At 39.5% G+C, this 14913-nt stretch overlaps 2 protein-coding genes across 2 annotated transcripts in view; both read right to left on the reverse strand.

Annotated features, from left to right (window-relative positions):
• Positions 1-1577: 1577 nt before the first annotated feature.
• Positions 1578-4360, reverse strand: LOC107082301 (fibrinogen alpha chain-like). The gene is made up of 4 exons (XM_015370901.1): positions 4210-4360; positions 2829-3012; positions 2593-2738; positions 1578-2399 (listed from the first exon to the last, which is right to left on the reverse strand). The coding sequence occupies exons 1-4, from the start codon at positions 4261-4263 to the stop codon at positions 1998-2000; spliced, it is 786 nt and encodes a 261-aa protein (XP_015226387.1). The 5' UTR covers positions 4264-4360; the 3' UTR covers positions 1578-1997.
• Positions 4361-7250: 2890 nt separating this feature from the next.
• The window catches only part of LOC107082275 (fibrinogen alpha chain-like), a 14070-nt gene continuing 6407 nt past the window's right edge, over positions 7251-14913 (reverse strand). Inside the window, exons 3-9 of the mRNA XM_015370875.1 lie at positions 14836-14913; positions 12466-12649; positions 12071-12216; positions 11423-11521; positions 10480-10632; positions 8742-9339; positions 7251-8220 (exon numbers count right to left, since the gene is read on the reverse strand). Coding sequence (XP_015226361.1) covers positions 7547-8220; positions 8742-9339; positions 10480-10632; positions 11423-11521; positions 12071-12216; positions 12466-12649; positions 14836-14913 — 1932 coding nt within the window. The 3' untranslated portion in view covers positions 7251-7546. The remainder of the gene's footprint in view (positions 8221-8741; positions 9340-10479; positions 10633-11422; positions 11522-12070; positions 12217-12465; positions 12650-14835) is intronic.

Below are 14913 nucleotides of genomic sequence, written 5' to 3' on the forward strand. Positions count from 1 at the left end.
AGAGTCAGGTTACATTGAACGTGCGTAGGAGATCTTTTCTGACACACTTTTTTACCATTTGGCTTGAAGACCTTCCCACAGTTGCGTAACAAACAGTGAAATAGAAGATCAGGAAGTGAAACGAGAATGAATGGTCCCTGTTAGGGTGACCAGACGTCATATTTTTCCCAGGATTGTCCTAATTTTCATACCTAAAAAAATATCCGGGGGGATTTCAAAATCGTTAGGGATTTTGGTCGACTACAGTGCAGCAGAACCGAGCCGTTGGCTCTGCTTCAAATCTGGTCAACCAAGTCCCCGCTACAGTGCGAAATCAATGAGTAACGTCCAGCAATCACAAAACACGGTCCGTGGACCGCTATTGGTTCCTGACACGTCAAACGGGGTCATCTGCTTGTCCCTCCCTACTGTGCGCATACCCTAACACATGAATGAATCGACCCCCCTCTTGTGCAGGACGCCATGGCTGGAAGCTAGCCACTGTTGTGCTGCGTTCACAACTAAAGCAGCAAAAATGCGCATGCTGCTTCTTTTTTGATGCTTGTTCAAGTTTAGTTCTGAAGTGTGGCTGAAGCATATTTGCTGCTCTAGCTGCGTGTTGGAAAAGTTGGTCTGATGCGCGTTTATGCGGAGCTACCCTATCCTTTCTTTGCCTGGAACAATGGCAGCTATATTTGCTGTGATCAGTGGGTAAAAAGTAGTTTGAATCTATTTTGAATTGAGAAATTCCTCCTGAAAACATTGTCAGTACAGTCAGTTCATCCAGATTACCATCCTACCTTCAAATAATATTTCTGTCGGAGCCACTCAGACCCCCGTACACCGGCGGTGCGCTGTCACCACAAATCCCATTCAACAGCCTCCGGCCCGGTCATCTCTTGGCGGTTTGCCGCGGCGTCTGGGAGGCACTTTTCATGAACGTAATCCAAACTGCAGGAACCAGGATAATAAAAGCGAACACGCGTAGCCGGCAGATTTCGTCATTTTGAGTTAATTTAGGCATTAATAAACTGTTTCAGAGGAGTAATTATAGAGCTCTACATCAGCAGTGCTGCCTGTCCAGCTCCCAGATCGGCGATGCGTTTCTCCTGTTGCTATAGACGCGCTGTGGGACCTTTTTGCTGCGACGTGATGTGTGTCAACCATTGACTTTGCATGTAAACTAGCTGCTTTTGCCGCCTCCTTTAGGTGTGAACGTATCATTATGTTGTTGTTAGCTTGTGTTGCGAGCACTGGGTCTCGGCTTGTTTCGTTCTCGATCTGAACCGAACAGCTCGACAGACAGCATGCGCTTTCATGTGTTTAGAAGGCGTGGTTTCGAGGGGTGGTCTGAAGGGAGAGGCATGGCTGTGTATTTTCAAAAATATAGCTTGCTGGAGCCGTTTTTGCAAGATCTCCTACGGTAACTCTAAATACAAGTCAAAATTCATACCCTGTTATAAGTTATTAAGTATGTTAGTAGAATCACCTTATTACAAAAAAGTTTAAAAAAACAATTCACTGGATTTTGTTTCCATGTTTGAAGATGTTTTGCTTCCCATCCACGAAGCTTTTTCAAATAAAAATGTCAGGAATAGCATTGAGTTAAAGACTTTATAGAGTGGACTAAAAAACAGAACCTTGTTTGTTGTTTTCTAAACCAAAACAAGAAGTTAAACGTCATGCAAATATAAATGGACGAACGGGTCCGCCCCTTGGGAATGGGCAGTCTTTGGGTTCTTTGTTAGCCTGCAATACCCAATACCTGTCAATATCTTTGAAAGGGGGGTCGTTAGAGGGAATTGTTGGCATGGCTGAACAAAGAGGTGCTCTGCTCCCCTGCGTGGGGGTGGGGCAGCAATGATAGCGGGAAGGAATAAACTATATTGCTGTATTGAAACTCATTTGGAGTCCACCCCTCTGTATAAGGTTGGTTTTTCTTTTTTTATTATAGATGACTTCCTTCACACCCCTCTCAAACTATCTTCTCAATCTTCTTTGTCCAAAATATAAACATTCTAGTCCTCATAAGAATGTCTCTCTCCATAAGGTGTAGATGTACTGCCGAGTTTTGTCCCGAGGAGGTCGCTCTTCTGTGTTGGACCTTTCACCTCAGCAGACTGATCCTCCACCAGCACCACATGATTCAGCTCAATGTCTTCAAAATGCAACAGCAGTTCCTTCCGGACCATCGGGATCTGCTTGTATTCTGCGGACAGTCGGGAGCCGACGTTGGCCCGCTGCAGCTTGACTTGGGGAATGTTTGGGCGGGGCCTGACCGGTTTGATTCTGTGTTTTATGGTTTTGTCAGTGAAGCCAAGGTTGGTCTGAAGCGTCTGGTAGCTGTGATGATCGACAGTGTAAAGCAGCGGCGCCCGACAGGCTCCCTGGCAGGTTCTCAGCTTCATGTCTATGTCCACCTAAAAATATAAACAAGGCATTTAAGATATTGGCTTAATATCAAGGTTCACTTGACAAGATACAGTTCTTAGGTTCTTTTCAAAAAGACAGGTAAAAGATAGAAAAATATTTTCCGTGTGATCTCTAACAAAACGAATACTCCTCCAAAGCATCCTGGATTACCACATTAAAAGCCACCATTTGTCTCCTCACCTCCGTTCGATACAACTCCTCCACCTGTTTCCTCACACGGCTGCTCAACTCCTTCATTTTCTCCTCTAGAAACTGTGACCTCCTCTGTAGCTCAGTGAGGTTTCTACTCAGTCTGTTTGCACGCTCCACAAACCTAACCTCAGACACTAGAACCAAAAATAAAAGCTTCAAAAGTTCAGCATCACTGCAGCAGGATGTTATCTTTTTATAGAAAGTGGAAAGTAAACAGTCTTAACTGTATCTGTTGACAATGACCCTCCGGTTCGAGTTGTAGATGTCCGTCATCTCTGTCATGGACTTCTCCATCGCGTTTTCGTACATCTCTGCCTTATGACAGAACGCCTGCAGTTTTCTTTCAACGCTACTTTCCATTTCTGAGATCAAACCCTGAAGTCTGCATCCAGATGGGCATTTAGAAACCTTTGGGGGAGGAAAGGAGAGCTGGATGTAAGAATGTTGGAAGAAGCAGCTCTTAACAGAACGATAACACTGATCCAATTCAAAGGGGTGCACCACAGGGCTGTATCCTAGCCCCCCTATGTTTCTCTCTTTATAAATATATTAGTTGATCATTTGACTGGTGTTTAGTTGGAATAAATGTGATAATAAAAGATCAAATAGTAGATTTTCTTCTATTTCTATTACTTAGCATGTTTCCTGCTTGGTTTTTAAAGAACCACAGGAAGCAGCTTGCTATGGTATTACCTTCCCTTGGACATGAAACTTCTCTCCCGTCTCTTTTCAAACCCTTGCTTGATACCCACCTCTTCTCGTTGGTATTTAACACCATCTGATATCTTGACTTTTTACTTCATTCTTATTTTTATGGAAGCGTAATGGATTCAATGGAAGATAAAGGAATTGGTATATTTGTCTGAATTAACAAGATTCAAACCCAGGTTTGAATGGACAGAAAAGACAAAGAAGAGACTAAGCCATTCTCAAGCACATATCAAGGAGCTTATTTTGAGCCTGGATCCAGATTTATTTTTGATTCTGTTCATGGTGGAGAATCCTGCTTCACAGCAGCAGGTTGAGCCAAACATCCTCTAAATGTGCAGGGTCATCTTTGAGCACGCCCATTTCACTTTTCTTTCACCAGTTCAGCACAGTTCTTCCAGCAGTCCACACTTTCTCTGCTCTCTTTTTCTCATCGTCTTCTCCTTCTTTCCCATCGCTCGGCTTGCCACAGGTTTGCCTGCTGTGTCCAAACGTAGCGGCAGCAGCAACCCAGACTGACAGCAGCTCATTGGATCATTTGGATTACGTGTAATCTGGTGTCGGACGCTGCGGAAGGGCTTTACCATATTAACAGGAGAAGTGGCGCAAGTGAAATAAGACACTGTTGTCGGACAACATGCGATAATTTATAAATGATTTAAATCAGGTTGGGTCCGGATCCGGACTGCGGTCCACTAATCCGTGACCTCTGCCCTAGACTACCACTCCTCATGCTATTGAGTAATTGTTTCTCTATTGATTCTAAATGCAGCAATTCATGTCCCTGTGTGTGTTCAAAATTCTCCATCAATAAAGTTTGTATTTTATGGTATGGATCTGTTAAAGTGCTGGTCAACAGATGGTAACAGAGCAGATCCTCAGATGTAAACCTCTTACCCAGTCCTCATCTGAGCACAGAGACATATGTGATCCAACTGAGCACATCTGCATCCTGTGTGCGTGGGTTCCAGCTGCAGGGCGGCCGCCATCGTCCTGCTGTTTGAACCTCTGACACACTACGAAGGATAAAAAGTTAAACAAGGCAGAGTTCAGTTTGTCTTTAAATGAGCCTAGTCAAACAAAACAAAAATTTGTCTCTTGTTGCGTCTGAATGGACCTTTGGACCAATCAAACATATTGATCCTAAAATGTCATCATTTGTGTTTCAGTTAAACGACACAGCTTTCTAAAAGTTGTGCGTTTTTTCCCCCATTACAACATTGAAACCATGTTATTTATGTGTAAGATGAATAAAACACAATAATAAAAGTGGTTGAGATGAGGATGAGTTGCATGAGGTCACTGTGGAGCAAACGTCTGACCTGTTCCTGCAGGATGCAACCATCCAGCCTCATGCAAACACACACAGATACCTGAATCATTCTTCATCAGTTGCTGCAGCTATTTAATAAATTCTCCTCTAAGTCTGTTAACCTTCGTTATCTGAGCTGATTGAACGTCTGGAGTCAGATTTAGTCCTCAAAGCTTCTTCTGATTGAAATCCTTTTTCTATCCATCTCTGCTCTCCATGTGGAACAAATTACGTCCAATCATGACTTCCCTCCAGAAAAGACACGTTTTTAATCAGAAACAGACCTTCTGAGCTATAATAAAAAAATATAAAAACATTTAGAATGTGAAAAGATTGGACTAGAAATACTTTCCCCGCATGTGGAGTTTTCTCATGGATCATTGGATTTTTAAAGCTTCACTAAAGCAAAACCAGAACCTCATTGGGTTTTATAAATCAAGGACTCATATAAACATAAACAATGACTTCCTTTACTCCAACTGCTCCATTATTTATGGGTTCTACAGTTTTTATCTGCAATATAAAAAAAGATAATACATATAGGAATGCACACAGGAAAAAAAAGGATCTATGTTTGATATAAATATTCATTGTTAACATTTTTTAATACTAAAATAAAACAGTAAAAATTAAACCAATCAGACAGGATTCAAATAAAAACCAACAAAAGCTCTGCTAACATCAATTTTTTTATTTTTTATTTTATTTCACTTGATTATTTCTGACTTTTTTTCTTTTAGGTGAAAATGTTAAACAGACTCCAATTAATTTAGCTATTCCCCCCAAAAAAACAAAACAAAAATTTAAATTTAAATCTGCTTATTCATTTGTCATGTGTTGATTTACCTCTAAGTTTTACATCTTATGGCTCCTTTGGCTTTAGTCTAAGAAAGTAGCCTTTAAATCGGAGTTTCTGCAGAGGGTTCTCATCTAGGTTACTCTAACTCTAACAAACTAAGAGCAAACTCTGCAGAACAAAGCTGCGCTGATGTATCTTTAAATAAAGCTTTATTCAGCTAATAGACACTTTCCTGTTAATGAGGCCTTTTTTCATCCTATTCCATAATTTTCCAAACCAAGATGTCTGCACTGAAAAATTAAGAAAAAAACGCTGGATCCACCCAATAGTGATTTTCTACAGCGTCGCTTTAATTCAAAATGTCTTAATCTTTTCACTCATTGGTTTTAGATCAATTAAAACCTTAGGGGGGAATTTAGATGAAAGAGAAGCTCATCTGATTGTGCAACCTGTGGATCACTATGGTCTGTTTGATGTGTTGGTAATAATATTGTTGGAGCTTGAATGCAGAGATACGTGGAAGGCTGCCACGTTGTGAAAACTGTATTGCTCCTGAACTTTTCTGCTCTCCTCACATCTTTATGTTTACATGCCGTGATTTAATATTTATGGACGGCAGATGGGTGAGGAGGATATGAATACAGACGCGTTGTGTGCAACCTGGGCAGCAGATTATTTCAGCAAAAATGTATTTTCTGTCCCTTTGCATTCATTTTGATTAGTTCTTCAACCAGGTCCTGACCTTTGCAACCTCGTGCCTCATTTTTAGGAGGCCTGCTGTCACAAGTCAACTTAAACTGATTCTTTCAGTTATATATCAAGTCAAATTGAACATGGACGTTTTTCATGCCATTTTATTATCTACACAATATTTTAAAGTCCTACATTGAACAATCATTTTGAATCAATAATACATGTTTAGTCAGATCCAACAAATTGATTTTTTTCATCTTCAGTAATATTCTGTACATATTATATTAACCATGAAATGATGACGTTAAAGTCACAAGAGGTGTTTAAATTGATTAGGATTTCCTCTTTTAAGTGTAGTTTGATATATTTTTCAATATGTTTAATTAAAAAGTGCTTACCTTTAACTGCTTTAATAAAATGAAGTCTTATTATATTGTATAAACATTCATCAAAGTACGCTGGTGGAGATCCTGAGTCATTGCAGCTCCTATACAGGAGAGCGGAAGACCTCGCCTATTCAGCCAGGCCAACAATTCCCTTTAATGACCCCCCTTTCTAACACATAGATGGGTATGGGGCATTGCAGGCTAACAAAAGGAGCAGAAGACCCCCATTCTAAAGGGGTGGACCCCTTCGTCCGTTCCAATTTGCATGTTTTCAAAACAAAACAAGGCTTTGTTGGGCTACTGTATAAAACCTCAATCTCAACGCTATTCCTGACATTTTGAATTGAAAAAGCTTCCTGGATGGGAAGCCAAACGTCTTCAAACTTGGAAACAAAGTCCAGTGGATTGTTTTTAATTTTCTCCTCAAACTATGAAACTAAACAGTGCTTTAACTCTTGAACTAGTTTGAATTAGTTTTGAAATGTAGGACACCTAGGCTTTTAAATAAAAGGTTGCAGATTCTGATACTAAACGAAGATTCCTTAGAGCAAAGAATGGAAATATTGGTACGCTGAAAAAAAGCTATTAAGGAATCAAATATTGGTGATAAACTAAAATGCTGATACTGAAAATGGTAGAAATAAGTTCTGAAAGTATAAGCATTTAAAAATGTCAGTGTAGCATTATTAGATCTTTCCACATTTAGGTTTCTTTTCAAAGAGCTGGAAGATCCCTGACTTTCTGTACTGTCAGCCTCTCCAACGTTTTCTATGAAATGTTGAGAGTTGGATAAAACAGGACAGCACACAGCAGTAGAAGTGAACTCGTGTTTATTAAAACATTGATCCTTACAGAGTCGGGGTCACTTTCAGAACATTGGACAGTTAAAGCTAACAAACAGGTCGATACAGTACATCACATTGTTTGAGGTTGTGTTGAAATCTCAAAATGATTGACCAACAGGTCAAACAGGAGGGGAACCTTCACTCATGTCCTCGTTTCTCTCTTTATTGAATAAATGAACAAATGTCCGGATTGTTTGGATCAGAAAGCGGCGGGTCGGATGAAAACCCGAGCCGCCTTCAGGCTGTAGGTGTCCGGTTTAAATGTCCCCCACACCACGCCGTTGGCAGTTTTATACGGTGACTGAGTGTGTGGCTCGTATGAACCTTTGTAATAAACCCCGTTAAGGTTGGCCGTCTGGCAGCTGTTGTACCACCATCCGCCCCCGTACGCCTCCGCGCAGCTCTCCCCCCACCCGTCATTGTCTCTGTCCAAGGTGCTGAATTTCATACCGTTGTGGGGTCCCAGGGCGTCCCCGGCGTCTCCGGTGTACCCGGATACCTGCAGGGGGAACCCGTCCTCCTCGGCGCCGACCCTGACCGTGTACTCCGCGGTAGCCACGCCCCCCTCCCAGTCCTCCAGCTCCACCTTCATCATGGTTTCCTGCTGCTTTGTCAGCAGGTGGAGGTTCTGGTTGCCCAGCCAGAACTCTCCTTTCCCCTGAGCGTCCACCGAGCCGAACCCGTTGCGGTACTCGGCCCAGGTGCGGTTGAAGCTGATGGCGCCGCTCTCTCTCTGCTGGACTAACAACCACCCACCCATTATCCCCTCCTGGTGGCAGTAAACCTCCACGGTTGCCGTGGAGCCGGCGGGTTTGATCTTAAAAAGGCCGTTCGTTTCCCCGTTCAGGTGCTTCTGGTAGAGGTCGACGCAGTCTGCGGACAGAGGGGCACACATCGAAGACCGCCGGTTAGCGTGGACCACCTTTGGAGATGCTGGTTGAGACTTACTGCAGAGACTAACACACTAACTGCCTCCTCCAATAACTTCAAACTAAAATATTCTCCTTTCTCTACACTATTTAGACCAATGAGGACATGTCAGGTTTTTCTTTGTTACAGAAATGGTCAACGTTCGAGAGATAAAAACTGATATTTCCCAGGTTTAGGTGAACACCCTGGGTCAGGAGCAATCAAAAACAAGCTAGGCTTCTAGAGAAATAGTTTGTTAGCTTAAAATAGTTTTTATTATGGAATAAACACTTACAATACATCTAAAAATAACGTTTGACGTCACAATAAACGTGGAAATCTGGAAACTCTAGGACCAATAAGATGGCAGCTTTGAATTCACTTCTTGTTTTTGTTACATATGGCTAGCTAACAAGCTAGCTACCTAGCTGTCCTCTTCCTTCTCCATTCCTACAGATCTTACTCTAGGTTGCCTGTTTTAGTACCTGTTCCTACAAAATCCTGTTGCCTTTCGACAACCGTGCTCTTCACACTCCGAGCGTGGAAGTCAGGAACATCGTCGTCGGAGTTGTCGGTCAAGAACGCGCCGAAGTCAGCTCCAAATGGATCCAGGCCGGATTTAGAATCTGCCAGGAGGCTTCCCTTTGTTCCACCAGAATGAATTGCAGAGAAGGAGGAGGAGGAGGAGCCAGCGAATGATGGGAACAAAGAGCCCATCTCCCCCTTTGTAAAACCACCGACTCCCTCACATTCTGGTCCACTACCCACTTCCTCCACTCTTTCAACCGGCCCATTAGGTGTTTGGATGATGGTCCTCCTGACGGTCTTTGTACAGCTGACCGTTTTGGTGCTTGAATGGCTAATGCTGGGCTGGCTTTGTGACCCTTCAAACCCGCCGAAAAAATTGCCGTCTCCACGTCCTGAGAGTTCAGTGATGGATTTAGCAGAGGACGGGGAGGTGGAGGTTGCCGAGGAAGAGAATGAGGAGGACGACGATGAGTGTGATGTACCTGGGCCCTTGGAGATAGTGGCTGGAGATGAACTGGAGCCTTCCTCCTCTAAGACAAACTGAACAGTGTTTACCTGGAGACAGAGGAAAATACATTTAAAAACAAGAGCAACCACTAACTTCTTTCAAAAGGAACATCGGTTTAAAATCTATTACTCAGCTCATGTAAAGAAAAGCTAGTCAACAATCTGCTAAGTGATTTAGAATTTTGGTAAGAAAAGATGAGGAAAGCAAAGTATGTAATGATGTAAAACATAGTGAGAAACTTTCCATGGGTTCCACTGAGAAGTTTAGATATGAATATTTTTTTAGTTCCACTAATCAATCAGCCAATCACTGGAATAACACTAGCTAATACTGGCATTAGCATGTTAGCACAATCAGGATGAGTCTCCAGCTTTAACAACAACAAGTCAGGAAACCTGAATTCATAATTCATAATAAATTCAACCAATGAGTATAACCTCAGTGAAAACCTTTTCTAAATTGGAACTAGCATGGCAAGCTAACCCCTAGCTAGGAGCTAACATGGCGGTCAGACCGGTGGATAACCATTTATGGGCATTAGAAACTTGTGCTATAACTGAATTATTTTCACTTCCTAGTTATTAATTTAATCTAAAGTAAAACTAAATACTAATTCTGGGACAAGAAGACTGTTTTTCTCCGATTAAATCGAAAAACAGAGGGATTCATTTTCCACCTAAAGCAACAAGCTAACAACTTTTATAATTGATTACTTAAGATCCATCCATCCATCCATCCATCCATCCATCCAAATTTCAAACATAAAAATAGAAATTTCTAACAATATCATTCACTACACTTATTTTAATTTTATTTTACACTATTTAACTACATCTAGTTTATTTATGCCTAAAAAAATGAAATAAAGAAAAACATCTGGAATTGATTTTAACGTTCTGTGTCGATTTATAGGAAACGGAATGAGTTCTTTATGAGTAAATATCTTTAATTAATGTAAATTGGTGGTTTCTGTAAGACACACGGATGCTGTATAGCACTGGTTTACCAAATCCATCCGTAATGGAAGGTGATGTGCACATTTCCCCTAATTTGAATCTAAAGAATGGTTCTTTAGCAGATAATTGGTGGCATAGAGATGAAGAAATCCATCTTTTTTTTTTTTATTAAAAAACATTTTTGTGATGTTTCCATTTAAAAACAAGCTTTTTGAGAGTTGTGTCCCTCACCTGAGGGAACATGTCCTCGGTCTGTTGAGCTGCCACATCCTTAGACTTGAACCTGGAGTCAACAATCACATCCTTCAGAGGCCGGCTCTTCATCACATACATGGTCCCCACTGACTGGAGGCTTTGGGTTTCATAGGACTCCAGCTGATTGATCTGAGACGGTAAAAAAGGTGAAGCATTATTAATATCATAGAATTAAAATACAAAAAATTTCACATGGCAGCACAGTTTGTAAATGTTGTGACTTAAGATTCATACAACATTGTGGCTCAAAGGTAACAGATTTTACTCCAAAAAAAAAGAAAGATAAAAAGATATTTTTTTCCAAGTTTGAAGACGTTTCGCTTCCCATCCAGGAAGCTTTTTCAATTCGAAAACTTTTTTTAACTTTCTTTTTTTGGAATGACTATGACCTGGATGACTGGTAATCTTCACCAGCGAACAGATTTCAATGTTGGTAAACCAGAGGAAATCTCTGATGTATGAAGTGGGATTAGAGCCAGTAACAGAAAAATAAATACGTCAAAAATTCTGATTTATTTTCTCTCTCACAAAGTCAGAATTCTCAGATTAGGTTGAAGATTTTTGTTATTTTTTTCATTATATATGTTAGGTTTTGCTTTTTTGTGGAATTAGTTTCTGGTTATTTTAAGAATAACTGTGTCTAAAGAGAAACCAGTTTTATTTTGCACACATTACAACTTAAAACTCACTACACTATTTAACTAAATACACAATTTAAATCCCTTTATTTAAATACATTATAGAAATTATGCAGATACCACTGACTAAGACAAAGAAGTCCTGAAGGCTGAGATCTTCAGTCTGTCACACAATCAATCAATTAATTTTATTTGGCCCCAAAAGGCAAATGGTTGTGCAGCAGAGAAAGCAGCATCGTCAAATACGCATATTGGTTTAAAAACATACATGTATCCTTTACCTGTTTATCCAGACCCACATAACTCTCTCTATCCACCTGGTAGTTTGTGTGAATGGCACAGGAGCCTTTGCAGGAGCGCAGCTTCATGTCAATATCAACCTAACAAAAAACAAAACAAAAAATACAGACTTGATTTCTTAAACATCAAAGACATCCAGACAAAGCTGGATAAAAAAACAAAAAGAAAATTATTTGTATTACATGTCATGAGCCCTAAGATGCCGGTATTTAACCAAAACTGTAGTTCTGGTTTATTGATTTTAGAAATCAGTGAAGCTAAAACTGATTTATTCTTATTTCATTAAAAAGATGGCATGTTGTTAATCACTTGTATCCATCTCAGTTAATTGATTTTTCTACTGGACTTCCAGCAATCAAATATGTTCTATAGGTCTTTGATGCTGGAAGGCCTGATTACCATCACTCTAATCTTTAAATGAGATTCCATTCAGGAAGTAGACTGTTCTCGTCTAAATATTATCACTTCCAGTCAGAAGCAACAGGTTGGTGAAATTAAAAGATTTTTTTTATTAATGGGATGACGCTTAACTGTGTGGCTTAGCTAAATGTGAACAAAAAAAAAAAAAACGGACCAGAAAAAAAAGGATTTTTCAGATATTTCAACCAAATGATTGTTTCTCCACTTACCTCTATTTTCAGCATCTCGGCAACCTGGTCTTTGACCCTGTCCCTCAGGGCGGCCAGGGTCTTCTGCTGTGTGTCGATCCGAACCTTCATTTCGGTGATCCTCTGACGCAGATTCTGGGCCAGGTCATAATACAGGTTGTCGTTTCCTGGAGGAAAAAAAAAACCCGTCAGGATTCAGCATTATGTGTTGTAATTTTATTTTAAAACTTAACTCTAATACTAATTTAAATAAAATGTTTGCTACAAGGCCTTTAAATGAAACGAAACCTGAAATAATGCAGTATAGATATTGTATAATGTAAATAGAAGCTATAAATTTCACCAAGCACTTTAACACATTTAGAGTTTCATGTTTTTTTTGTTACATAGGGGGGAAAATCTGATTAGATAGTGACCAGAATCAAGGGTGAGTTTCTCCCTCAGGACGTCGTAGGTCTGCTTGGACACTTGGTCGATGGAACGATGCTTGGCCTTGTGCTGATCCAGCAGGTTACGGATCTTCTGGATCTTCTTTAGCAGCAGATGATCCTGTTTATCTATCAGACCCTGGATCCTGCAGCCGGACGGGCACTTAGAGTTCTGATGGAGCACAGATACAAATAAGAAACTCTCAACAAAATTAAACCAAAAATATTTACTGGAGTTAAATTTTGAAAATAATTAAATGCAAACGTTTTCTCAAGATATATCGAGCATATATTAGTTTCACTTTGTGTGCATGTTAAGTCTAAAAAGCGAGGCAAATATAAATAATTATAATACTGCTTTCCAATAGGCTTTTTCCCACCAACTGTAATCATATTAAACCTCTAAAAAAATAAGCAAAATGAAACAATAGGAACTTTTTTTGTTCCCAAACAAAAACTGAGACCTCCTCACTTTATCTTGTGTTTTTGGGAAAAAAAAAAAAAAAAAAAAAGTCTAACAGCTTTCTAAGCTGGTTACAAACCACGGTATAAACAATGGGTGTGATAGAGTTAAAATATTTTATTACATTAACCTCAGGTTTCAAGAATATTTTTGCAGATTCGAAATGGGATTCTTTGAAATCTCAATAACTTTTTAAGAAATGACAAAAAGAAGAAATATGAAAATTAATGTATTTCAGCGGGAATCCATATGAATGTGAATTAAGTATAAATTTAGAAGAGATTTTAAAAATGTTAAAACAATAAGGAAGAATTTTAAGGGCTTTTGGCTAACAAATTAGCCTTTTACAGCAATTTACCTCAAGCTAACTCAGAGACTAGCATCTATCTAACTAATAGTTCTTTATGCGAAACCTCACTTTTAGAGATTAAAAAGTGATTCAGGTTAAGCTGTAAAGTTGCTATTCTTGTGGAATTAATTTAAAAGAATAGAGCACTATTTACCTCAGAAATAAAAGGCAGTAAATCTGCACAGAATTTTAATTTTGTGTTTCACTGAAGCGGTGCTAGCATAAAAAGCTAATGTCTTCTTTTCTTAAACAACACTCATAGTGGCTTAGGGGGATTGATATTAACAGAGACCCCAAAAGCAAACAGCAATTGTAGAAAAGATCCATTAAGACCAAATCATTTCAAAAACATGTTGTGACTGAAAACTGATATTAGCTTAAAGTCGTAGGGAAGCGCCTGTTCCAACCGTTGCATTTCTGAATTCTCCCAGGTGATGCACAACTTTACACAAGTGAATGAAGTGAATGTGATTGGTCAGTTATCAAGGGGGCGGGAGTGTTGTGGTGGAAGATTTGAAAGCATGTTTGGTTTTGGCGGGTTTGTCGGAAGCATCTTGCTAACCAGTTAGCAACCTATTGCTAGTAGGTTCCCAATGGAAAATTCCATTGGGACCAAGTAGCACTAAATTGGTGACTTAAAAACAACACTGTCAAGGAACGCTATGGACAGCGGAAACATGCAAAAGGAGGAGAGTTTATTGTCGGAGGTCGTGGATGAGTCTCCTCCATCATCCATTTTTTATTTAGAGGAGGAAAGCGGGGATGAGGATGTCGTGGAAGAGGACGCCAGACGTCCATCCCCGTGAACACTGGGACGTGTCTCAATGGGAAAGGAAATTATTCTTATTTTAACCGTTGCGTATATTAGCTGCGATACATGAATCAAGATACTATGACCGAAAAAATCTGATTGACAGATGATGGTTGATTTATGATTGGCTGAATTTAGGCCTGCATAAGATCAAGAAAAAAAACTAAACAGATTTTAAGACAGTATTTTTTTTATAGAAAATCTTTCACTTTTGTGATAATGTGGTCTGATAGAGTACATTTATATACATGTTTAAGCCAAATGGTTTGAATTTTGAATATGATTTCCCTACGACTTTAATGAGCAAACGAAACTTTAAGCTGGGAAGATCAATTGGAATTAGAAACATGCTTTCAAAAATGTAAAGCAAATGTTGATATACATCTGTAAGCAGGAGTAAATAAATAAGTATTTTGTTAATTTATTAGGTTAAATATATATATTATCTATTTTCTATTATTTAACCTGTGGTAACCATTGACTATTGTAACTAAGTTAGTTTGGCACTCTGTGAAGTCGGATACTAATCTATGTAAAGCTAACTGAGTCCTCATTTGACCATTTTCATGATGCTCAAAATGTTTTGTTTTTTGTTTTTTTTTTAAACCATGAACGTTAACACAAACCATCCATAGAAACAAAACTTGAAGAAAGTCTTTTGTATTAAATATATCATGTTTAATATATATATATTTTTCGATATATGAAGTGTAGAGATAAAACAGGAGGATTTACCCAGTCATCGTCTGTGCAAAAAGGCCACTCCTTCTGGGTGGCACATTTTTCATCCCTGGTGGCGTGCTCCACGGGACG

This window comes from Cyprinodon variegatus, unplaced genomic scaffold, assembly GCF_000732505.1.
Source record: "Cyprinodon variegatus isolate N-32 unplaced genomic scaffold, C_variegatus-1.0 Scaffold49, whole genome shotgun sequence".
NCBI lineage: Eukaryota > Metazoa > Chordata > Actinopteri > Cyprinodontiformes > Cyprinodontidae > Cyprinodon > Cyprinodon variegatus.

Bases quoted from the DNA above. Each gene is read 5' to 3' on its own strand.
- LOC107082301 (XM_015370901.1), bottom strand. From the start codon at position 4,263: ATGCAGATGTGCTCAGTTGGATCACATATGTCTCTGTGCTCAGATGAG. The intron at 3,013-4,209 runs GTAAGAGGTTTA...CCTCCCCCAAAG, and splicing joins TGTGCTCAGATGAGGACTGG to GTTTCTAAATGCCCATCTGG. The intron at 2,739-2,828 runs GTTAAGACTGTT...TTTTGGTTCTAG, and splicing joins GGTCATTGTCAACAGATACA to TGTCTGAGGTTAGGTTTGTG.